General features: G+C 50.3%; 1 protein-coding gene across 1 annotated transcript in view; it reads right to left on the bottom strand.

Annotated features, from left to right (window-relative positions):
* Nucleotides 1–24,573: 24,573 nt before the first annotated feature.
* The window catches only part of LOC119974654 (cytochrome P450 2J6-like), an 85,378-nt gene continuing 83,725 nt past the window's right edge, over nucleotides 24,574–26,226 (bottom strand). The window contains exon 9 of the mRNA XM_038813724.1: nucleotides 24,574–25,749. Within this exon, the coding sequence (XP_038669652.1) occupies nucleotides 25,568–25,749 (182 nt within the window). The 3' untranslated portion in view covers nucleotides 24,574–25,567. The remainder of the gene's footprint in view (nucleotides 25,750–26,226) is intronic.

Here is a 26,226-nt window from a genome sequence, read left to right on the forward strand (position 1 = left end):
AGGGTCACCTTGGGGTCGAGAAATGCCGACGCAGAGCTCGGGAAGCCGTTTTTGGCCAGGCATCAGGCAGGACATTGCCGACACAATCCTCAATTGCCCTACCTGTCAGAGGTTTCAGCCAGCTCAACATAAAGAAACGTTGCAGCAGCATGAGATTGTGACTTCTCCGTGGTCCAAAGTAGGTGTAGACCTTTTCCACGCCAAGGGGCGTGACTACGTACTCCTGGTCGACTACTTCTCCAGTTACCCAGAAGTGGTGAAACTGTCTGATCTCATGTCGAAGGTAGTCACCAAAGCCTGCAAAGAAACGTTCGCCAGGCATGGGATACCGCTCACGGTAATGTGAGACAACGGTCCATGCTTTTACAACCAGGAATGGTCTGATTTTGCACAGTCCTAAAACTTCCGTTACATAACCTCCAGTCCCCACTACACGCAGTCAAACGGGAAGGTTGAGAAAGGGATCCATATTGCAAAGCAATTGCTGTGCAAAGCTGCAGACTCAGGCTCCAATTTCAACCTGCCAATGCTGGCATACAGGGCAACCCCACTGTCCACTGGGTTGTCTCCAGCGCAGATGCTCATGATTCACACTCTGAGGACCACAGTTCCAGCCATCCATGTTCCAGACCTTGACCACCTCACGGTCTTACAGAAAATGCAGCAGTCACGGGCCCAACAGAAGGCCACATACGATGCTCATGCCGCGGATCTACCCGAGCTGGCCCCTACTGATCACGTTCGTGTCCAGTTGCCTGAGGGCGGCTGGTCAGCCACAGCTGTTGTGATCAAACAAGTGACCCCAAGGTCATTCCTTGTCTGCATGGCTGATGGTTCCCTGCTACGGCGCAACAGACGGGCACTGTGAAGAGTTCCACGCCCGCTACCTGACCGAAGTGCCCCGCCACCTACGATGCTTCCTCTGGACGTTCCCTGCCACAAGGCCACCGATCTGCCACCGATCTTGCCGGCCCCCGCGACCACCGCGATGGCAGCGATCCCGCCTATCCAAGTGCAGGTGGCTCCTGATCCACCTCTGCGGCGATCGACAAGAATTCGTCACCCACCACAAAGACTGAATCTGTAGACTGAACTTTTGTACATTTTGTGACTGAATTCAACGATTTAACCTTTGGAAATATTGCTTTGTTTGCCATGTATCTGCACTATCGACACCTTCCTTTGTATATATGTTCATCTAGACACCTTTATATATATATATACGCTCACACACCCTAGTATTTATTTATCTAAAAAAAAGGGGGGAGCTGTCATAATATCCACTCATGTATATAATGAGGTGCAGACAGGCAGTGATTGACATACAGGGCGACTATAAAGCCAGAGGGCACTAGGTTTCCCGCTCTCTCTGGACTCAGCCACTGAGACAGTCAGAGTCCACGAGCTAGCCAGTGCAAACACCATGCGGTAGCTAGTAAATCTGGTCAGGCTAGGTCTCCAGTCAGTTCAGTATAGTGGCGACCCACAGCTGAACATGTCTATCAGTTCTATTGTTGAATAAAACAGTGTTGGATTTTCTCCAGTGTTAGACGTCTGCTTCTAGCTTCCCTGCATCAAGTGCAGTGCACATCGACCCAGCCTGCCTAACACATCAGGTTACTGTCTGTGCGGAGTCTGCATATTCTCCCTGTGTATGTGTGGGTTTCCTCCCGGTGCTCCGGTTGCCTCCCACAGTCCATAGATATGCAGGTTAGGTGGATTGGCCATGCTAAATTGCCCTTAGTGTCCAAAATTGCCCTTAGTGTTGGGTGGGGTTACTGGGTTATGGGGATAGGGTGGAGATGTGGGCCTGGGTAGGGTGCTCTTTCCAAGAGCCAGTGCAGACTTGATGGGCCGAATGGCCTCCTTCAGTACTGTAAATTCAATGTTTATCCTGCCGGCGGCCAATGGCCGGCCGCGGAAAATCCCATTGCTAATGTATTTCCTGATTAATTCACCTCAACCTCAGCTAGAGGGAGCCAGACTCAAAGACATTTTCATGTAATTGGGATTCCTGAATCCAACTCAAACCTCTGAAAACTGCTAGGATTATTCCGTGACGGACCTATCTACAACTAGATTTTAGTTAGATTGTAATTTTCCCGAAAGTCCAGGTGCAACTCCTCAGTAAATATTCCCCCAGCACAAGAGAACTGGAATCAGGTTCATGATTCTCTGATACAGTAGACTAAATGAGACAATTTAAGTTTTATATATACGTCAATTTAGTGTAATAAGAAAGCTTGAAAGTTGGCGGTTGTGTGAAAAGTATAAATCACAAAATTTAAACTTCACATTACAAATATAGTTGGAGGGCGGCAGGATGTCACAGTGGTTAGCACTGCTGCCTCACGGCTCCGAGGACCCGGGTTCGATCCCGGCCCCGGGTCACTGTCCATGTGGAGACAATGGGGAGTGTTTATGGGGAGTGAGGGGGTGAGGCCTGGATGGCTATTTTTTTGGTCTTAATCACTTTTTAAACCCCAAGAAAGTGCCATAGCACATTGGCAAGCCCCTCACCTAGCCCCCAATGCCCCCCATCCCAATCCTCCCCCCTGCCCCCCCCCCCCCCCCCCCCCCCCCCCCGCCTCACCTCCAGAACAAATGCAACCTTGTGGGCTTCTTTTTCCTTGGACAGGTTGGGGGAGAGGAGAAAGGCTGTCTCTATGCTCCCAACTGGGAGTGAAAATTCGGGCATGTTAATTGGTGTGCAGTTTTCTAGAATGTTCTAATTTTCCATTTTAGATGTATATATCGTACTAGATATAGATGTATATATAGACACACACATTTTATGTACCATACAGTGTGACTGTCATCTCTTCCTAACCCATTTCCCTCTGCATCAATCAGACCCTAGTTTGTCCTCTCTATGTTTGAATATTGTATCAAACATCTCCCTCCTAATGGGCAGCACGGTAGCACAGGTGATTAGCACTGTGGCTTCACAGTGCCAGAGTCCCAGGTTCGATTCCCTGCTGGGTCACTGTCTGTGCGGAGTCTGCACGCTTTCCCCCATGTCTGCGTGGGTTTTGTCCGGGTGCTCTGGTTTCCTCCCACAGTCCAAAGACGTGCAGGTTAGGTGGATTGGCCATGATACATTGCCCTTAGTGACCAAAGAAAGTTAGGAAGGGTTATTGGATTACGGGGATATGGTGGAAGTGAGGGCTTAAGTGGGTCGGTGCAGACTTGATGTGCCGAATGGCCTCCTTCTGCACTGTATGTTCTATGTTCTTTCTATCCTAAGTATCTACAGATCGTTTTTGATCTCATCTAATGTCACGGCACCATGTTAATCCCCTGGTGAGTGTTGTGTTCTGCTATGTAGCCATTGTAATGATGTACACAGAACAGATAGTCGATTAACTATAAATGTGATTTATTAATAAACACGTGGTAAAGATAATTAAGGAATTACAGTACAGACAATGGCTGTTAAATGAATTCAGTGAATTCTCCTGCAGCTACTCTAAGTGTGACTATCTTCATGTATGTCTTACTACCAACTGGCAGGTGTATGGAGTCACGTGATAGATCGCTATTGCCACCAGCTGGTTGGAGGTTGTATTACTAACTATATGCAGAATTGTGCACAGGGATACCACCACATGAGCACCAAGGTGAAGTAATTATTTAATATTTCTGCCATTTTTTCATCATTACCTGTTAGCTAATGTGTCCAACCCTCAGTGGCCAGATCCTGATCTTGATTTTTCTTTTGTCGTTAAAGTGCCTGTGAAATATCTTGTCAGTTCCTTTTGCATTCCTTGATAATTCAATTTTGTAGTTTCTCTTTGCGGTCCTCATTTTATTTTATTTCTTTTCTTAAGTTTTCACATTCCTCTTTATTATCCTTCCCTTTATCTTTGTACTTAGTCTGTGCCTGTCTCTATTTCAATTTTACCCTTATTTCCTTATTAATCCATTGTTTCAAAACTCCATTCCCTCCATCACTCTCGCTATCACTTCTTGCCAGTTTATTTTTGGGACTTTGAAATCTTCTATGATTATTATTCTATTGCCTTTAACTCATTTCGCACTTTTATTGAGATCTTCTGATCTCCACTTCCTTTCCACTATGAGGTGGCCTGCAGTATATTCCTGTTGATGATTATATCAATCTCACAATTTGGTAAACACAATGAGATCAGTTCCCCTCTGTCTTGACAGAATTGCTGAAGGAACCAGGTGACTGCTGATGGTGTAGGCGCGGGGGCGATAGTAATGGAGGTAGACGGTGGAGGGTCTTTTGGGGAACCAGTGGGTGCCAGGTCCTGGAGGGAGACTGTATCCTGCCGCCCATCCTGATGTGCCACGTAGGCATATTGTGGGTTAGTGTAGAGAAGCATAACCCACTCGACCAGGGGATCGGTTTTGTGGTTCCACACATGCTTCCGGAGGATGACAGGCCCTGTGGCTGTCAGCCAGGATGGGAGCGAGACACCTGAGGTGGACTTTCTGGCGAAGGCAAACATACGCTCGTGAGGAGTCTCTTTGGTGGCAGTATGGCAGTACACAGAAGCAACCGGATAGAGTGGAGTGCATCGGGAAGGACCTCTTGCCAGCGGGAGACTGGGAGACTTCTAGACCATAGGGCCAGGAGGACGGCCTTCCAGACCGTCGCGTTCTCCCTCTCCACCTGTCCGTTTCCCCGGGGGTTGTAGCTGTTAGCCCTGCTTGAGGTGATGCCCTTGCTGAACAGGAACTGACGCAGCTCATCACTCATGAACGAGGAGCCCCGATCACTGTGGATGTAGGTGGGAAAACCGAACAAGGTGAAGAGGCTGTGAAGGGCCTTGATGACAGTGGCCGAGGTCATGTCAGGGCATGGGATGGTGAAAGGGAAACGGGAGTACTCATCAACGATGTTGAGGAAGTACACATTATGGTCGGTGGAGGGGAGGGACCCTTTGAAGTTGATGCTAAGGCGCTCAAAGGGGGGGAAGCCTTCACCAGGTGCGCTCTGTCTGGCCGATAGAAGTGCGGTTTGCACCCTGCACAGATCTGGCAGTCCCTGGTCATGGTCCTGACCTCCTCGATGGAGTAAGGCAGGTTGCGGGCCTTGATAAAATGGAAAATACAGGTGATCCCCGGGTGACAGAGATCATTGTGGAGGGCCCGGAGTCGGTCTACCTGTGCGCTGGCACATGTACCGCAGGATAGGCCATCGGGGGGCTCATTGAGCTTCCCAGGATGATACAAGATGTCGTAATTGTAGATGGAGAGTTCCATCCTCTACCTCAGAATCTTGTCGTTCTTGATCTTGTCCCGCTGTGTATTATTGAACATGAAGGCTACCGACCGTTGATCAGTGAGGAGAGTGAATCGCCTGCCGGCCAGGTAATGCCTCCAATGTTGCATAAGCTTCCACAATGGCTTGGGCTTCTTTCTCGATGGAGGACTGTCGAATTTCGGAGCCCTGGAGGGTACAGGAAAAGAAGGCCACGGGTCCGCCTGCCTTATTGAGGGTAGCGGCCAGGGCAAAATCAGACACATCGCTCTCCACCTGGAACGGGATAGACTAGTCCGCAGCGTGCATCGTCGCCTTGGCAATGTCTGCCTTGATGCGGTTGAAGGCTAGGCGGGCCTCAGCCGACAGGGGAAAAAGGGTGGTTTTGATGTGTGGGCGGGCCTTGTCCGCATAGTTGGGGACCCACTGGGCATAGTACAAGAAGAACCCCAGGTATCTCTTCAGGGCCTTGGGGCAGTGGGGAAGGGGAATTTGCCGAAGGGGGCGCATGCGATCGGGATCGGGCCCTAGGACTCCGTTTTCCACAATGTAGCCGAGGATGGCTAGGCGGGTCGTGCGGAAAACACACTTCTCCTTAAGGTTAAGGAGTTTGGCGGTGTGAAGGAAATGCTGGAGGTTAGCGTCATGGTCCTGCTGCTCATGGCCACAGATGGTGACATTATCCAGATACGGGAATGTGGCCCGCAGTCCGTACTGTCAACCATTCGGTCCATCGCCCGTTGGAAGACCGAACTAGTCGTACGTGGTGGGTCGCGTCAGAGATGGCGAACAAGATGGCAGACTCCACAGGTCGCACGAGGCAGATGACGCGTTAGAAGGGTGCGGTCCCGACAGGCAAGATACCACGCCGCCGGATTTGGATGTTTTAGGCTGGGCCTGGCAGACTTTTGCAAAGTGGCCCTTCTTACCGCACTCGCTGCACACCGCGTTCTGAGCTCGGCAGCGTTGGCTGGAGTGCTGACCCTGGCAGCAGAAGTAGCAGGACGGTCCCCCGGAGTTGGAGGGCTGCCACGCGGCACAGGCTTGTGACACCCCCGGATCGAGTGATGGTTCCGCCCAGGACGCCCACGAGGATGCTGCGTGGTCGGGCGTGAAGGCATCCATATTCCGGAAGGTCACTTCCAGGGAGTTTGTGAGCCGCACCGTGTCGTTTAGGTCGAGGGTACCCCCTTCGAGCAGACACTGATGGATGTAGTCAGACCTAACGCCGGCCACATAGGATCAGGAGCTCGGTATGTTGTGTGGTGTCGTGGTCGCTGTTCTGAAGGCTGGGTAATTTGCTGCAAACAATGGTTTGTTTGAGGTTGCGCGGTTGTTTGAAGGCAAGTAGTGGGGGTGTGGGGATGACCTTGGCAAGATGTTCATCTTCATTGATGATGTGTTGAAGGCTGTGAAGAAGATGCTATAGTTATATAATTTATATCCAGATAGCGAGACATCTGGATATAAATTGTGTTCATGTAAGGCATGGGTTCATGGGCAGCACGGTAGCATTGTGGATAGCACAATAGCTTCACAGCTCCAGGGTCCCAGGTTCGATTCCGGCTTGGGTCACTGTCTCTGCGGAGTCTGCACATCCTCCCCGTGTGTGCGTGGGTTTCCTCCGGGTGCTCCAGTTTCCTCCCACAGCCCAAAGATGTGCAGGTTAGGTGGATTGGCCATGATAAATTGCCCTTAGTGTCCAAAATTGCCCTTAGTGTCCAAAATTGCCCTTAGTGTTGGGTGGGGTTACTGAGTTATGGGGATAGGGTGGAGGTGTTGACCGTGGGTAGGGGGTAGGGTGCTCTTTCCAAGAGCCGGTGCAGACTCGATGGGCCGAATGGCCTCCTTCTGCACTGTAAATTCTATGTAATTCTCTGCCCAGGAAAGTACTGGACGACGAAGGTACTCTGTCAGTTGTGTCCCGTGTTTATCTTCTGAGGTCGGCGCGGTTTTTTGCTGTGGCGGGTTGGAACTGTCGATCGATGAGTCGAGCGCCATATCCCATTCATACAAGAGCATCTTTCAGCATTTGTAGGTGTCTGTTACGCTCCTCCTCGTCTGAGCATATCCTGTGTGTACGGAGGGCTTGTCCATAGGGGATGGCTTCTTTAATGTGAAATTACCCTGCCAGGGCAGTCTCTGCAAGACATGCCAGATCATCGACATGGATACCACCATTACACGTGGAAACACCACCCACCAGGTACACGGCACATACTCGTGCGACTCGACCAATGTAGTCTACCTCATACGCTGCAGGGAGGATGTCCCGAAGCGTGGTACATTGGCGAGACCATGCAGACACTGCGACAATGAATGAACGGGCATCGTGCGACAATCACCAGGCAGGAATGTTCCCTTCCAGCCGGGGAACACTTCAGCAGTCAAGGGCATTCAGCCTGTGATCTCCGGGTAAGCGTTCTCCAAGGTGACCTTCAGGACGCGCGACAACGCAGAATTGCCGAGCAAAAACTTATAGCTAAGTTCCGCACGCATGAGTGCGGCCTCAACCGGGATCTTGGATTCATGATGCATTACATTCACCCCCCACCATCTGGCCTGGACTTGCAAAATCCTACCAACTGTCCTGGTTTGAGACAATTCACACCTCTTTAACCTGGGATTACCCCTATCTCTGGATCTGTAAAGATTTGATTACCCGCAAATGCTCGCATTCCAAGCATTGTCTGGCATCTCTGACTTTGTCCATATAAATGTTTCTGGGACATACCTCTCCATTCACCTGAGGAAGGAGCAGTGCTCCGAAAACTCGTGTTTGAAACAAGCCTGTTGGACTTTGACCTGGTGTTGTAAGACTTCTTACTGTACAGGGAGTATTGTAGGGGGCTAAGTACGCAGCCTTGCGGGGCCCCGGTATTAAGGACTATTGTGAAGGAGGTGGTGTTGCTAATCCTTACTGATTGTGGTCTGTGGGTCAGAAAGTCGAGGATCAAGTTGCAGAGTGAGGAGCCAAGTCCTAGGTTTTGGAACTTTGCTATGAGCTTGGCTGGGATTTTGATATTGAAGGCGGAGCTGTGGTCAATAAATAGGAGTCTGATGTAAGAGTCCTTGTTGTCGAAATGCTCTAGGGATGAGTGTAGGGTCAGAGAGATGGTGTCTGCTGTGGACCAGTTGCGACGGTATTCGAATTGCAGTGGGTCAGGGCATTCTGGGAGTATGGAGTTGATGCGCTTCATTACCAACCTCTCGAAGCACTTCATTACGACTGAAGTAAGGGCCACCAGATGGTAGTCATTGAGGCGCATTGCCTGATTCTTCTTTGGCAGCGATATGATTTTAGTCTTCTTGAAGCAGGTGGGGACCTCGGAGCGGTGTAGGGACAGGTTAAAGATGTCCGCGAACACATCCGTCAGCTGGTCTGCGCAGGCTCTGAGTGCATGACCAGGAATCCCGTCCAGACCCGTCGCCTTCCGAGGGTTCACTTTCAGGAAGGACAATCTGACTTCGGAAAACTTCGGGAGAGAAACCTCCAGGTGGTTGGGTTCCCAGGTAACTGCTGCTCTTGTCCTTCTAGTTGATAGTGGTCATGGGTTTGGAAGATGCTGTCTAAGGAACCTTGGTGAGTTCCTGCAGTGCATCTGGTAGATGGTACGCACGGTTGTCACTGTTCGTTGGTGGTGGAGGGTTTGAATATTTGTGGAAGGGGGAGCAATGAATGGGCTGCTTTGTCCTGGATAGTGCTGAGCTTCTTGAGTGTTGTTGGAGCTGCACTCATCCAGCCAAGTGGAGAGTATTCCATTACACTCCTGACTTGTGCCTTGTAGATGGCGGACAGGCTTTGGGGATATCAGGAGGTGAGTTACTCAGAGAGTATATTTACTTAGAGTATATTTACATAGAACATACAGTGCAGAAGGAGGCCATTTGGCCCATCGAGTCTGCACCGCCCCACTTAAGCCCTCACTTCCACCCTATCCCCATAACCCTATAACCCCTCCTAAACGTTTTTGGTCACTATGGCAATTTATCATGGCCAATCCACCTAACCTGCACGTCTTTGGACTGTGGGAGGAAACCGGAGCACCCGGAGGAAACCCACGCAGACACGGGGGGAACGTGAAGCCACAGTGCTAGCCACTTGTGCTACCGTGCTGCCCTACTCGCCATAGGATTCCTAGCCTTTAACCTGCCCTGGTAGCCACAGTATTAATATGGCTAGTCCAGTTCAGTTTCTGATCAATGGTAACCCCCAGGAGGCTGATTGTGGGGGATTCAGCGATGGTAATGCCATTGAATGTCAAGGAGTGATGGTTCAATCCTCTCTTGTAGGAGATGGTCATTACCTGGCACTAGTGTAGCGTGAATGTAACTTGCCATTTGTTAGCCCAAGCCTAGTTATCGTCCAGGTCTTGCTGCATTTAGACATGGACTGCTTTATTATCTGAGGAATGTGAATTGTGATGAACATTGTGCAGTCATCCGCAAACATCCCCACTTCTGACCTTTTGATGGAAGGGAGGTCACTAATGAAGCAGCTGAAGATGGGTGAACCTAGGACTCTACCTGAGGAACTCCTGGAGTTGAGATGATTGACCTCCAACCACCACAACCATCTTCATTTGTGCCAGGTATGACTTCAACCAACGGAGAGTATTCCCTGATTCCCATTGACTCCAGTTTAGCTAGGTCTCCTTGATGCCATACTCGGGCAAATGCTGCTTTGATGTCAAGGGCAGTCACTCTCACCTCACCTCTGGCGTTCAGCTCTTTTGTCCATGTTTGAACCAAGGCTGTAAAAAGGTCAGGAACTGAATGACCCTGGTGGAACCCAAACTGAGCAGGTAATTGCTGAGTAAATGCAGTTTGAAAGCACTGTCGATGACTCTGTCCATCACTTTGCTGATGATGCAGCGTAGACTGATAGTGTGGTAATTGGCTGTGTTGGATTTGTCCTGTTTCTTGTGTACAGGACACACCTGGGCAATTTTAACATTGCCCTGTAGATGCCGATGTTATAGCTGGACTGGAGCAGCTTGGCTAGGGGTGTGGCAAGTTCTGGAGCACAAATTTAAAGTTCTGGAGCACAGTACTATTGCCGGAATATTGTCAGGGCCCATAGCTTTTGCAGTATCCAGTGCTTTCAGCTGTTTTTTGATAACACATGAAATGAATCAAGTCAGCTGAAGAGTGGCATCTGTGATGCTGGGGACCTCCGGGGGAGAGACCGAGATGGATCATCCACTTGGCACATCTGGCTGAAGATTGTTGCGAATGCCTCAGCCTCGCCTTTTGCAAATATATGCTGGGCTCCTCCATCATTGAGGATGGGGATATTTGTGGAGCCTCCCCCTCCAGTGAGTTGTTTAATTATCCACTACCATTCACAGCTGGATGTGGCAGGACTGCAGAGCTTAATCTGATGCATTTGTTATGGAATCACTTTGCTCTGTCTATTACTTGCTGCTTGTGCTGTTTGACTAGTAGTCCTGTGTTGTAGCTTCACCAGGTTGACACCTCATTATTCAGTCTGCCTGATGCTGCTCCTGGCATGCCCTCTTGCACCCTTCATTGCACCAGGGCTGATCCCCTGGCTTGGTGGTAACAGTAGAGTGGGGAGTATGCTGGGCCATGAGTTTGCAGATTGTGGCTGAGTACAATTCTGCTGCTGCTGACCCACAGCAACTCATGGATGCCCAGTCTTGAGTTGCTAGATCTGTTCAAAGTCTATCCCATTTAGCATGATGGTAGTGCCACACAACACGATGGAGGGTATCCTCAATGTGAAGACGGGACTTTGTCTCCACAAGGACTGTGCGGTGGTCACTTCCACCGATACTGTCATGGACAGATGCACCTGCAGCAGGTGGATTGGTGAGGACGAGGTCAAACATGTTTTTCCCTCTTGTTTGTTCCCTCACCACTGGCTGCAGTTTCTGTCTAGCAGCTATGTCCTTTAGGACCCAGCCAGCTCGGTCTGTGGCGTCATTACCGAGCCAGTCTTGGTGATGGACATTGAAGTCCCCCACCCAGAGCATATTCTGCACCCATGCCACCCTCAGTGCTTCCTCCAAGTGGTGTTCAACATGGAGGAGTACAGATTCATCAGCTGATGGTGGCCGGTACATGGTAATCAGCAGGAGGTTTCCTTGCCCAGGTTTAACCTGAAGCTATGAGACTTCAGGGGATCCAGAATCCATGTTGAGGACTCCCAGGGCAACTCCCCCCCCCCCCCCCCCCCCACCCCCCCGACTGTATACCACTGTGCCGCCACATTCTGCTGGGTCTGTCCTGCCGGTGAGACAGGACATACCCAGGAATGGTGATAGTGATGTCTGGGGCATTGTCTGTAAGGTGTGATTCTGTGAGTATGACTATGTCAGGCTGTTGCTTGGCTAGTGTGTGTGACAGCTCTCCCAATTTTGGCACAAACCCCCAGATATTACTAAGGAGGACTTGCAGGGTTGATCATGCTCCTGGTCGCTGCATGGGTGTCGTTGCAATGGGTCTCTGCGTCAGTCTATGGCGCCCAGAAGCCAACACCCCAGCCGGGGCTGTCTCACAGACGAGCCAAGCAACAGCCTGACATAGTCTTATTCACACAATCACACCTTACAGACAATGCCCCAGGAATCGTCAAGTGTGCCAGATTGAAGGCATCGTGCATGATGCACATCTGATGCTCACACACCAGCTGCACGTTCATTGAATGGCACCCCTTTTGGTTTCTGTAGAGCGGCCTGTCATCTGCAGGTGCTTGTAGGGCGACATGCAACCCATCGATCACCCCGTGGACCCGGGGCATCTTGGCAATGGCAGAGAATCCCGCTGCCTGGGCATCCTTGTGGGTGGATATTGAAATGGATGTACTGTGCCGACTGGGCATATAGGGCCTCCATGACGGGGCGGATGCACCTGTGCACTGAACTCTGTGGGATCCTGGACTCGGCGCCTAGAAGGATCCCATGGCGTAAAAGATCAGAGCGACCATCACCTTGACAGACACTGGGAGCGGGTATCCTCCTCCATTCCCCCACGATGCGCCATGATCCAGCAGATTTTTCACACTCTCCCTGGCGCATTCGATGGCCTGCCCGGTCCAGCAGGTCCTTGAACGACAGGTGCTGCCGGTACACATGAGGCCTCATTAGGTGCCTCCTTTGCACCTCTTCCTCCTAGGTCCGTTGGGTGGATGGCTCTCCACCCTGAATGGCTGCCTCCTGTTCCTCTGGGGCAGGCTCTGCTGCTGCCCGCTCCACTGCTGCAGCTTCCTCCTTCTCGAGCAGCTCCAGCTCATACAGCCGCAGTGCATCCCCCAGGGCCACTGCGAATAGGAGGATGGCCACCATTGCTGGTTGAATTCCAATATCCATTGTCTGCAGGGAGTGAATGCTGACAGGTTGGCATGGTGCGTACCGTCCCATGCTCAACCAGGTCTGACGGGTTACACAGTGGCCCTGGTTGGCACTGCAGACTTTGCCACCGCATGTCCCCCCCCCTTGCATCCCTCACCCCGTCAGTGCCCAGCACCTTGGTGCCTCTGGCCTTGGCACCCGTGATGCGAGGAGTACCATTGGCTGGCACTGCTCTTGCCAGTGGTACGCTCCGTGGCCCTCGTCCGGCTATCCCTGTATGGGCTACTGTGGGCGTTGCCCTTGTCTGGGCCGTGTGATGACCCATAATTGGGTGACGAGGTGTGGTATGGCAGAGAGTGGGGTACGTGGGTGGTGTGGTGGGGGAACCCATACGGCTGGTGGCACTGTGCAGAACCAAGGCCACAATGGGTGGTCAGTGGGCTGTGCAGCAACATGGCTGCCTTCAGGCCATGACATTTCCCCAGTCCCGTGGGGGTTCACCTTGGCCGCACGTCCGTCTCCCCCGTCTTCCCCTCGGCCCTGGCAGAGGCCACCCCCAACCCAGCCAGCCGGCCAGTGTCAGGACCGGCAGCCAACAGTTGCGTCTCTACGTTTCCTATCGCCTCTCTCTCCCTCATCAGCCACAACGCCTGTTTCTCTATTTATAAAAGCACAAGTCAACCTCGTCATCAAGAATTCCTCCCAGTGGAGGCGGAGAATCGCGAAGGCCCCAGAGAATACCGGGTCATGCCTAGTAATGATATGCAAATGCTGTTTACTGTGGAACGCATTGATGCCACTGTCGAGGCATCAGAGAACTGTGATTTGGTGTGGAACCGGCGGCCGTCACCATTTCGCCGTCAAAACCGATTCTCCACCCAATCGCGTTTCGCAATTACTTTTTTTAATCAATGTTTTATATTGGGTTTTTGAACAAAGTATATTTATGGTTATGTACACAGAGTAAAATTCATAGACATAGAAGAGGACTAGAGAAAAACAAAAAAACTGGTACGATATTGTGCACTAGCTCCACAACAGCAACTCTGTGCAGTTAGCAATATTACTTTAAACACAGAAGTAGGCACCTGTTTGTGGGGGGTGAAACTGGGGAGGTGTATATACATTTGGGTGCTGGAGAAACAATTACATTAGTTACATCCAATACAGAGAGGGGCAATACGGGAATGGATCTGGCGTTGGTGATGTTGCTTGCTTCTCCCAGACGGTTTTCGCTGCCGTTGTCGTCTCGCGTTCACCTCCGCTTCGGCCGTTCGTCCCGTCTTTCGCCTGTATTTTCCTTGCGCTCTGTTCCTGTGTTTGCCAAGTTTGTTATCGTTTCCCATGTTCTCCTTCCGGCTGTCATTCCCTTGCCTCCTCCCCCTCTCTGGTTCCCCCCTATTGTTCCCTGTCTCCTCCCTCTTCCCTCCCCCCCCATTCTGCCCCCTTCGCCCCTCCCCTTCTTATGTGGTTCGCCTTTCTTTTCTCTTCGGTTTAGCTGTGTTCCCCAGCAGCCCCCCCCCCCCCCCCCCCCCCCCCCCCCCGGTCTATCCCTCCCTCTCAAGCCTTGGCTACTTTCGCTGATTCTTAGCTACCTGGCTATTCTTCCTCTTGTTCGTTGGCCACAAACAGGTCCCGGAACAGTTGGGTGAATGGCTCCCACGTTCTGTGGAATCTGTCGTCTGACCTTTGGATGGCGAATTTGATTTTCTCCATTTGGAGAGATTCCGAGAGGTTGGACAGCCAGTCTGCAGCTTTGGGTGGTGTTGCTGACCGCCAGCCGAATAGGATTCTACGGCGGGTAATCAGGGAGGCAAAGGCAAGGGCGTCAGCCCTCCTCCCCAGGAATAGATTCGGCTGGTCTGATACCCCGAAGACGGCCACTTTAGGGCATGGCTCCACCCTCATCCCCACCACGTTGGACATTGCCAAGACCAGAACATGTGGGCGTGGTTTGTCGGGCCTCCTTGGCACCATTTGCATCAATCCTCCACCTCCGGGAAGAACCTACTCATTAGGGTCCTTGTTAAGTGGGCTCTATCTACCACTTTTAGTTGCATAAGGTTGAGTTGCAGGTACCTTAGCTCGTTCCCCCTGGCTAGCTGGAATTTCTCCGTCAGTTCGTCCAGTGTTGCGATCCTGCCGTCCGTATATAGGTCCCTAACTGCCAGTGTCCTTCCGTCCTGTCCCCACTTTTTAAAGGTGGCGTCAGTCAGTGCTGGTGTGAACCTATGGTTGTTGCAGATGGGAGCCTTGTCCGACATTTTGGTCAGGCCAAATTGCTGCCGTAGTTGGTTCCAGGATTGGAGGGTGGCTATCACCACCTGGCTGCTGGAGTGTTTTTGGGTGGGGATGGGAGTGCCGCCGTGGCGAGGGCCCGGAGAGAGGACCCCTTGAAGGAGGCCTCCTCCGCCTGCACCCACTCGGCTTCTGGCTCCATAATCCATTGCCATATTCGTTCGGCTGTCGCCGCCCAGTGGTAGAATTGTAGGTTTGGGAGGGCTAGCCCCCCCCTGAATTTTGTTTTTTGTAGGACCTTCTTTGGGATCCTAGCATTCTTCCCCCTCCCTCCCCCATACGAACGCCATGATTAGTTTGTCTAGTGCTTTGAAAAAGGCCTTGGGATGTAATCGGGATGGATCTGAATAGGAAGAGGTACCTGGGCAGAACGTTCATATTGATCGTCTGGACTCTCCCCGCGAGGGAGAGTGGGAGTGTGTTCCATCTTTGCAGGTCGTTTTTTACTTCCTCCGTCAGAGTGGTGAGGTTCCATTTGTGGATCCCTATCCAGTCATGGGCTATTTGGATCCCCAGGTAGCGGAATTTGTGTAGGTCTTGTTGAAATGGCAGTCCCATTAGTGCTGCCCCCCCCCCCCCCCCCCCCCCCCCCCCCACTTGTGGGTGTACCGGGAAGATCTTGCTTTTGCTCATGTTGAGTTTGTAGCCCGAGAAGGTGCCAAACTGTTTCAGGATCGCGATGATTCCGTCCATGCTGCTTTGTGGGTCCGAAATGTAGAGGAGCAGGTCATCTGTACAGAGTGAGACTCTGTGCTCTCTGCCTCCCCTTCGCATCCCCCTCCAGCTTTTTGCTGTTCTGAGAGAAATTGCTAATGGCTCGATCGCTAGAGCGAACAGCAGCGGGGACAGTGGGCATCCATGTCTGGTGCCCCTGTGCAGCTCAAAGTATCGGGATTTGGTGTTGTTGGTCCGTATGCTCGCCATGGGAGCGTTGTATAGGAGTTTTATCCAGGAGGTGAACCCTGTTCCAAGCCCGAAATGCTCCAGTACCTCTATCAGGTACTTCCATTCGACCCTGTCAAAGGCCTTTTCTGCGTCCAGGGAGACGATTACCTCTGGTGTTCTCTCCCTGGATGGGGTCATTATCACATTCAGCGGGCGCCAGATGTTTGAGGTTAGCTGTCTACCATTGACTTAGCCCATCTGTTCCTCTGCGACCACCTCTGGTACACAATCTTCTAGCCTTTTGGCTAGGTTCTGGCCAATAGTTTGCCATCTGCGTTCAGCAGTGAGATGGGTCTGTATGACCACATTCCGTTGGGTCTTTATCTTTCTTAGGTATCAGTGAGATTGAGGCCTGTGCTAGCGTAGGTGGCAGCGTGCCCTCGCAAGCGAGTCTGTGAACATTCCTGCAGGTGTGGGCCAGCGCTGTCGCAAATTTTTTATAGAAGTCTGGTCCAGGCGCCTTCCCCGCCTGCATGGAGCTAATGCTCTCCATGATCTCTCCCAGTGCTAGTGGTGCTTCCAGGCCCCGTTTTCTGCCCTCCCCCGCGCCTGGTATGTCCAGTCCATCAAGGAACCGTTTCATCCCGGACTCCCCCGTTGGGGGCTCTAAGGTGTACAGCCCTTGGTAGAAGACCTTGAAGGTTTTGTTGGTCTTTTCTGTGTCTGTTTCTAATGTGCCTCTGGTACACCTGATTTGTGCAATTTCTCTGGTGGCTGCCTGCTTTCTCAGCTGGTGTGCCAACAGGCGGATGGCTTTGTCTCCGTGTTCGTATAGGGACCCCGGTGCCTGGCGGAGTTAGTGCACTGCTTTCCTGGTGGAGAGCAGATTGAAGTTCCTTTGTAGCTCTTTCCTCTCCGCCAGGAGCTCTACGGTCGGGGCCTTGGAGTATTTATGGTCTACGTCCAATATGGAGTCGACCAGCTGCTGCCTAGCCGCCCTTTCCTCCCTATCGCTTTGTGCTTTGAAATCGATAATTTCCCGTCTTACTACGGCCTTTAATGCTTCCCAGAATGTGGAGGGTGAGACCTCCCCGTTTTAGTTGTTCTCCGTGTACTCTGCTATGGCCTGCGATATATTTTCATTGAAGGCCTTGTCAGCTGGTAGGGCAATGTCCAACCTTCATTTGGGGCGTTGGGCCCTGCCCGTCTCCAGCCTCATGTCCATGTAGTGTGGAGCATGGTCGGATATCACAATTGCGGAGTATTCCACTTTGTCTAGCCCCGGAAGCACCGTTTTTCCCACCACAAAGAAGTCAATTCTGGTGTATACGTTGTTGTGGTGAATGTATTCACCATAATATAAGTTGTCTGTATAGTACTGTGGCCTATGGCCAGGGAATGGTAATATGATCTCCTTCCATGTATTGTATTGGAACCCTGGTGGGCTCCGCCTCTGGTTCCGCCCCCCCGGGGCGGTATATAGACCAGCCGCCTGTGGGCAGCGCTCATTGTTACAGCTGTCACAGGCAGGCAAGTTCTTGGATAATAAAACCTATGTTCACTCGTTCTCATCGTCTTGTGGTGAATTGATAGTACATCAGTTGTGTACTGGGGAGAAGAAGGAAAACTCCTTCTCCCCTGGGTGGGTGATTCTCCAGGGATCCACCGCTCCCATCTGTTCCATTAAAGTGACCGAATTCCTTTGCCATGTTTGAGGTTTTCCCTGTTTAGGGGTTTGATTTGACAGCCGTTGGATCCTGTACACAGTTGACGCCCCCCCCATGATTAGTTGGTGCGTCGCTATGTCGGGGATTTCCACCATGATCTTTTTGATGAAGCTCGTGTCGTCCCAGTTGGGCGCATACACGTCAACTAGTACTACCGGTGCCCCATCCAGTGCCCCGCTGACCATGACGTACCGTCCCCCTTGGTCCGTAACCGCCTTTGTCGCCCGAAACATTGTCCTCTTGCTGATCAGTATTGCCACCCCCCTGGCTCTCGTCCCGTAGTGGGAATGGTAGGTCTGTCCCACCCAGCCCTTTCTTACCCGCAGTCGGTCCTGTTTTCTCAGTTGTGTCTCTTGGAGGAAGACTATGTCGGCTTTCATGTTTCTTAGGTGGGTGATGACTCTGGATCTCTTCACTGGGCCATTGAGACCCCTGGCGTTCCAGGTGACTAACCTGATGGGGGGCTTCTGTCCCCTCGCTTCTGTGGGATTAGCCATACTTACCTGGTGGACGCGCCCCTGCCTTCCGGGGTTTCCCTTTGTTAGGGGGCCGTCCAGGATGGCCGCTGTCACTGCTCTCTCCATGCGGTCGGGTTCCTACGCTCCAGGGTTTCCCTTTGTCCTGGGGCACCGACATGGGCGCCCACTGTGCGTCCGCCACGCGGGTAGTCCCCTGCACTGTGGGGTCTCCCTTCGCCCAGAGACCGTACTGGGTGGTTGCTTGCAGCGATTCCTTCTTCCGAGCCCTTGGTTGTGGCACTATAGCCTTATTGTTCTCTTTCTAGCCTTGTTTGTCTCTCCCTCTCTGTGTCCCCCCCCCCCCAGTCCCTCCCTTCCCCCCCCTTATCCCCCCCTTTTCCCCCCCCTCTCCCGTATCCCCCTCTTTTGTCCCTCTTTACCCTGTTCCTATCCCCGTTTGCTCTCCCGCCTCTGTTGTGTGGTTCCCCCCACCCCCGGCTAGCATCTTCCCCCCCTGTTGGGGGCGCGCTGCGGCTCTGCTTTGTTGCATGCCACCTGCGCTAGCTTTCCTGCTAGTGCGGTGGCCCCTCTTTCGGGCGTTACTGTCTTGCTTCTCCCTCGCCCGACCTCTGCGGTTTTCTGCCCGCTCTTTCCCCATCCTACCCTGCACTCCCCTCGCTTCCTCGCTTGCTCTCTCTTCTCCGCTACTCCCGTTCCCTCATGCTGGGCCCTGGTCTCCCATCTGAAGCGGTCCCTCGGGTAGTGGTTTGCTTTTTGTTCAGGTGCGCTGGCATGGTGGATGGGGGGGGGCACTGGTGTTACCTCACCCCCCCTCCCCCCCCTCCCCCCCCTCTCCGTTGGCGTGCTTGTCAGGGGCCTCTTTCTATCCTTGCTGTCGGTTTTCCAGCCCATGTTCCTCGACAAACTTGTTTGCTTTGGTGGGGGCTGTGAAGAAGTATTCTCTTTCTTGGCATGTGACCCAGAGTTTCGCTGGGTACAGAATACCAAAACGCACGTTGCTCTTGTGAAGAGCTGCTTTCGCTCTATTGAACTCTGCCCGTCTCCTGGTTAGGTCTGCCCCAATGTCCTCGTAGACTCTAATGAAGTGATCTTCCCATTTGCAGGTTTTGTTTTGCCTGTCCCAGCGCAGGATTGTCTCCCTATCCTGGTACCGGTGCAGTTTAGCTATGACTGCTCTCGGGTGGTCTCCTGCCTTGGGCTTCGGGCGCAGCGACCGATGTGCTCTGTCCATTCCTGGTGGGTTAGGGAAAGTTTTCCTCCTCACTAAGTTGCACAGCATCTCGGCCACGTATGCTGTGAGGTTTCTACCCTCGATCCCCTCTGGTAGGCTCACTATCCTGACATTTTGCCTTCTCGAGCGGTTTTCCTGATCATCCACTCTGCCCTTCAGGCTCACCTGTTTTGTGACCAGTCTCGCCATCTCCTTCTCCTGTGCCATGATCCGGTCACACTTGTCAGTCACGGCCTTTTCCAGCTCCTTAATGGTCACCTCTTGGGCTTCCAGTTTCTTCTCTGCTCTGCCCAGGGCGAGCTGCACCTCCGCCACGGCCTTGGCCACTGCTGCCTTCACCATGCCATCAATGTCTGCTCTAGACAATGATGCAGGCAGCTATCTCGCTCCTTCTGCAGAAGGATAAGAACCCGGTGGAGTGTGGGTCATATTGTTCCTATTTCAATGCTTGCCATGTTTTTTTGTCAAAAACGGTTTTTGCGGGGGTGGAGAGACTGATTTTGTTCTTTATTTGGGCGGGTAATGTTGTTAGGATTCGGTGAATGGTTCTGCAACGGGACTGGCACTCTGGGGGCTTGATCCGATGCTGATGATCTATTGTTGGGCAGCAAATGCGGAGAAAGTGTTGGGCTGGTGAGGGGGTCAGGTGGCAATTTGGGTGAGGATGGAATCAGATTCATGTTGGGGTTGGGGCTGCACGCGCTGGTGATGGCCCCGTTTCCGTTCTGTCCAGGGAAATAATCAGGTAACCCGGTGGTGGTTGCCACGTTGAAAATAAAGCGGCAATTCCGGCAGCATTTTAAATCATGTCGAAGTTGGCGCCGACTTATGATAACCACATGTTTGAGCCAGCAAGATTGGACGCCAGGTTTCGAGGCTGTGTGGTTAAGGGGGTGGAAGGTTGGGCGACTTGTTTCTGGAGGGGCAGCTCCCGAGCTCGGAGGAGCTATCAGAGACGTTTGGGCTTTCACACGCGGCTGTTGTTGGAGGGGAGGTCAGCATCTCCACCCAACGCCTCGGTATGGCTGGAGGATCTTATGGAATTTTTGCATCTTGAGAAAATGAAATACAGGTTAAAGGGTGTAACTGAGGGGTTTTATAAAATATGGCAGCCTTTCATTCTGTTCTTTAAAGAGTTAGTCATCGTCAGCCGTTGGGGGAGAGTTGCTTTTGTGTTTGAGGGTGTGCTTTGTTTTATTTTATTGCTTTATATTCATTAAAAAATGTTTGATAAAAATATATATTTCTCAAGTCGGCATTTCCCTCTTGTTTGATCTTTTACCACCTCACACAGGCCCAGTCTGGCTAATATGTCCCTCTGTACTCAGCTAGATCAGTCAGCTGTAATCTACTCTTGATGATGGACATTGTAGTGTAGCCATCTGAGATGGCCACCTGCAAAGAATGATGGGAATTATGACGAGGTTTGTGACACAGACAAGCTGCAGCTTGTATCTTTGCAAATGGCAGCCCAGAAGTATGCAGGATTTCACACCTGCAAATGGGCCATTCAAGCGATTAAAATAACAATGTCCATCGCATCATTTTCCAGACGAGGCGGCACCGAGGTCCTGCTCGGAGCCCTCCCAGGATTGGCCACTGATGCCCACCCCAAAGGTGATGTGGCAGCCCTTGATTGGATGTGACCAATCAGAGGGTGGAGCCCTGAGGAATTGATTGACAGTGACCCAGAAACTACCCACAAAAGGGGTGGGGAAAACTCAAGCCAGTTAAAAGACAATGCAGCCATGTGTTCTGTGTCTTTTGGACCCGGCCTACGCCAGCCTCCTTTGAATCCGGCCTGTGCCAGCCCGACTGCAGCATAATGACCAGGCAGCCAAGTTTAAGACCAACGATCGCTACCTGACGGGTGAACCCAGCAGAGACAGAGCTACTTCTTCAAACCAACCACGTGATCAAGATAAAGGCCTTATCCACGTGCACAGAGAGGGTTGCCCTGAAGTTAAGTATATGTTATTGTAGTTGTTAGGTGTAGTTTAACTTGTAGTGTTTTGTGTTGCATGCCGAAGTAATCCTTGTGTGGAAATAAACCATCTTTGAACTTATACTGACTAATTGGTGGTGTGGTCCTTTGATCGATATCTGGTGAAGCCTTGTGGTGGTATCATTTGATACCGGGCAACTCTAAAGAGCATCATTATTAATTGGCAACATTACTCCGGTGCCACCCAGGGAACATTTTGTGCCCTTGCTACGTTCAGTGCTTCACCCAAGTGGCGTTCAACGTGGAGCAGTATTGAATCATCAGCTGGGGGAGGATAGGTTGAGGTAATGATACAGGCCTGAGGAAAGAGTTGGCCCAAGTAGACTGGGCACAGATAATTGAGGGTAGGACAGTTGAGGGACAATGGCTGATTTTCAGGGAGATATTCAATACCAGTCAATTAAAGTGTATTCCTGAGAGGAAGACGAATTGGAAAAGGGAGAAAAATGTTCAATGGCTACCAAGGAAGTCAAGGAAGACATTAATGCAAAAACGAGGGCATACCATACTGCAAAAAGCTAGTGGTAAGCTGAAGGATTGGGAGAACTTTAAGGTTCAGCAAAAGGATACTAAAAATAAAATCAAAAGGGCTAAGTTGAACGATGAAAGGAAACTAGCAGAAAACATAAAAACTGATACCAAAAGCTTCTATAAGTAAATAAAGAGGAAGAGAATAGCTACCGTAAATATTGGCCCTTTAGGAGATGATAATAGTGAGGTATTAATGGGGAATACAGAGATGGAGGAGTCACTGAACCAATATTTTCCCTCTGTCTTCATGATTTGATTTATTATTATTGTCACATACATTAGTATACAGTGAAAAGTATAGTTTCTTGCATGCTGTACAGACAATGCATACCTTACAAAGGGAAGGAAGAGGAGACTGCAGAATGTAATGTTACAGTCATAGCTAGGGTGTAGAGAAAAGATCAACTTAACATGAAGTAGGTCCATTCAAAAGTCTGATGGCAGCAGGGAAGAAGCTGTTCTTGAGTCGGTTGGTATGTCACCTCAATTTTTTGTATCTTTTTCCTGACGGAAGAAGGTGGGAGTATGTCCGGGGTGCGTGGGGTCCTTAATTATGCTGGCTGCCTTGCTGAGGCAGTGGGAATTGTTGACGGATTCATTGGCCGGGAGGCTGGTTTGCGTGATGGACTGGGCTACATTCACAACCTTTTGTAGTCTCTCGCAGTCTTGGGCTGAGCACGATACATGCCAAGCTGTGATACAACCAGAAAGAATGCTTTCTATAGTGCATCTGTAAAAGCTGGTGAGAGTCGTAGCTACATGCCAAATTTCCTTAGTCTTCTGAGAAAGTAGAGTCGTTGATGGGCTTTCTTAACTCTAGTGTCAGTATGGGGCGACCAGAACAGGTTGTTGGTGATCTGGACACCTAAAAACCTGAAGCTCTTGACCTTTTCTACTTCATCCACATTGATATATACAGGGGCATATTAACCACTACGCTTCCTGAAGTCAATGACAAGCAACAAGGTATGACAAGGATGGTAGCGGTTAATAAAAGTTTTCCAAACGCTACAGTTAATACAGAGGAACTTGGTGCAATAACGATCACTAAGGAGACGGTATTGAATAAACTGATTAAGGACAGATGAGTATTTTTGGACCAGATGGCCTGCACCCTAGGGTATTAAGGGAGGTGGCAGCGGAGATAATGGATGCATTTGTTATGATAGTTCAGAATTTCCTGGATTCTGGAAGGGTCCTGGTGGACTGGAAACACGCTAATGTGATACCCCTATTCAAAAAGGGAGAGAGGCAAAAGGTAGGAAACTATAGACTTGGGTAGCTTGACATCTGTGGTGGGGAAGTTGCTGGAATCAATCATTAAGGAGGAGATGACTGAACGTTTGGAAAGTCAAATGCTCACCATTGTCAGCATGGTTTTCTGAAGGGTAAGTCATGCTTGACAAACTTGCTTGAGTTCTTTGAGGACGTAACCAGCAAGGTGGATAATGGGGAATCTGTGGATTTTGTATATCTAGACTTCCAGAAGGTGTTGATAAGGTGCCGCATAAAAGACTTATCTAGAAGGTGAGATCACAGGAATTGCAGGTACAGTATTGACTGACAGAAAGCAGAGGGTCAGGAGGACATTGTAGCCACCGAAGTTGGCCATTCCCTAAATACAAAATGGAGGAACGCAAAGCTTACAGGTTAAAATGGACAATGTTGACACAGCACAAGCAGGCTGCACCAAGCCAATGTGTATTCTGTCTGCTAAGAGAACAGACAGCACAGATACGAACATTCCGCATACTTATGAGGCAATCTCCGGGATAGTTAACATAGTAATGGAACGATCCCAGGGACAATGGACACAAATGGGGAAGTGATTGCAACAGTGTATGAGAAACCAGACACCCCGGCACCAGTGGGGTCCGAAAACAAAGCACCTGAAAGCCCACCCAATAGCCAAGGAACAGCCTCAGTATTGGGGGGATTCAAACATATCGATTGGGAAGAGACCCAATCGATTCCCAGCAGGAAAAGGGCCCGCCCAAAAGGGCGCGAAGCCCTGGGACCTATAAAAGACAGGTCCCACATATAGTTCATTCTTCTTAACCAGCCCTCCTCTCTGGACCAGCATATCAACCAGCTTTTGCCAAAGAAGACCTTGAACGAGAGAGAGGAGAGGTTTGGGACAGCAGCCGCCAGCAAGTCATCTCACAACGATCGCTACCAGAGATAGACACTCCTGACATCCTTTAACCCATACCAACCTGAAGTCTGCAGACCAGAGCAGAGCAAGAGGCCTTGTCCCCTGATCCGGCAGTTCCCTTGAGATAAGTATTGGTTTATTTAGCGGTAGGAATAGTTTAATCCTCTTAGCGTGTGCATGGGTAGTATTATAATTGTATTATAATAAACTCAATTGTTTGAACTTACTAATTGGTGTATGGTTTTATTGCTTTGAACTTAACCTTGAAACTTGTGGCGGTATCTTAACGATACCTGGCGACTCCAGAGCTAAGTAACGAAACAGAGCCAAATTGAGTGTTAAGCACACTCACCCAGAACGAGCAACAACATCAACTATTTACAAGTTATATAAATGATCTGCAAGCCTAGCAACAGTTGCGGGTGATACTAAAATAGGTGGGAAAGCAGGCAGTGAAGAGGAGATTCAAATTTTGCAGATAGATATAGATTGGCTAGGCGATTGGGGCAAAGGTTGGCAGATGAAGTTTAATGTAGATAAGTCTGAGGTTATTAATTTTGGTCGAAAAAATAGAAAGGCAAGTTATTATCTAAATGGAAAGCAGATTCAATATGTGCCTGGGCAGAGGGATCTGGATGTCTTTGATCATGAATCTCAGAAAGTCAGTATACAGGTACAGCATGTAATAAAAAATGGAATGTTAGGGTTTATTGCAAAAGGACTGGGTTATAAAAGTAGAGAAGTGTTGTTTCAGTTGTATAGGGTGTTGGCAAGACCACAACTGGAGTATTGTGTCCAGTTTTGGTCTCCTTATTTGAGGAAGGATGGCATTGGAGACAATTCAGAGGAGGTTCACCAGATTGATACCAGGGAGGAAAGGGTTGATGAATGAGGAGAGATTAAATAGGTTGGGCTCACACTTGCTATAATTTAGAAGAATGAGAGGGGATCTAATCGAAGTGTATACAATACTAAATGGGATTGATAAAGTAAACATCAACCAAATGTTCCCTCTTGTAGGGAAATCTAGAGCGAGAGGTCACAGATATAGGTTGAGAGTCGATAGATTTAAAACTGAGATGAGGAGGAACTACTTCTTGCAGAGGGTGGTGAATTTGTGGAACTCGCTGCCCCACAGTGCGGTGAAGTCTGAGCCATTAAATGTTTTCAAGAAGGAGATAGATATATTTCTGACAAAAAAACAGCTTTAAAGGATATGGGCAACAGTTGGGGATGTGGCCTTGAGACGAGGAAGAGATCAGCCATGATCTGATTGAATGGCAGAGCAGACTTGAAGGGTTGAATTATCTATTTCTGCTCCGAAATCCTATGTTCCTGTGGTAAAGTGGTTAACAGCAGGAAGTTTCCTTTCCCATCTTTGTCCTGATGCCATGAGACTTCATGAGATTTGAATTAGTTATTCCAGAGCATTAGTTTGGTGTCTGGATTACTAAAGCAGTAACCTGATCATTCTGCTATCATTGTCCATCTTCTGGCAGGTGGACTTGGCTGGATGAGGATTTAGGTTCGAGACACAAGGGAGCCATGATCCGGTGCATCATTAGCATGTTCATGAGAAAACTACATCCCAAAACAATACACAACTGTTAGAATTTCACAATTAAGAGAATCGATACCAATTAATGATTAGATTAGTTTGAAATTGAATAAGATGCATCTCTCCTCACTGCTCCTTAACTCCCTTACACCTTATCTAAGTTTAGCACACAGTCGATAAGGAAGTGGGCTCAGGGTAATTCCATATTTGCCGTCTGTGTAGCTTGGTGTTGGTTCGTTTTCCGGGAGGTGGAATGTGAATTGTTGGAACATGGACGTGAAGAACAGGAAGAGTTCGGCCTTTGCCAGCTGCTCCCCCAGACACACACGACGACCTGCCGGGCGAGGAACGAGAGTAGTTAGAGACTGCAGGAGTGAGGTTGGAAGGTCACTACAGGGTTACGCTGATTGAACAGTGACTGGTTCCCTCACAACCTTAATCCCACTCTGACATCACCCCACAGCATCCAACCTCTCTCAGAGCCATTTTCAACATTTTAAAAACTCAATTTTTAAACCTTTCTTCATGGAATGTGGCTGTTGCGGACAAGGCCAGCATTTGTTACCCATCCCTAATTGCCCATGAGCATTGCATTTGGTGGTGAGCTTGGACCGCTGCAGTCTGCCTGATGGGTTGTCTGTAGTGGTTTAGAACACTGAGGGGCTTGCTAGGCTGTTTCAGAGGGTGGTTCAGAGTCAGTCACATTACTGTGGGTTTGGAGCCACATGTAGGCCATACCGGGTAAGGAAGGCATTTCCTTCCTGTCTTGTTATGCTTTAGGTGTAGCATAAGCGGCTTCCTTGTGGTGCAC

This window comes from Scyliorhinus canicula, chromosome 12 (genome assembly GCF_902713615.1).
Source record: "Scyliorhinus canicula chromosome 12, sScyCan1.1, whole genome shotgun sequence".
Classification (NCBI taxonomy): domain Eukaryota; kingdom Metazoa; phylum Chordata; class Chondrichthyes; order Carcharhiniformes; family Scyliorhinidae; genus Scyliorhinus; species Scyliorhinus canicula.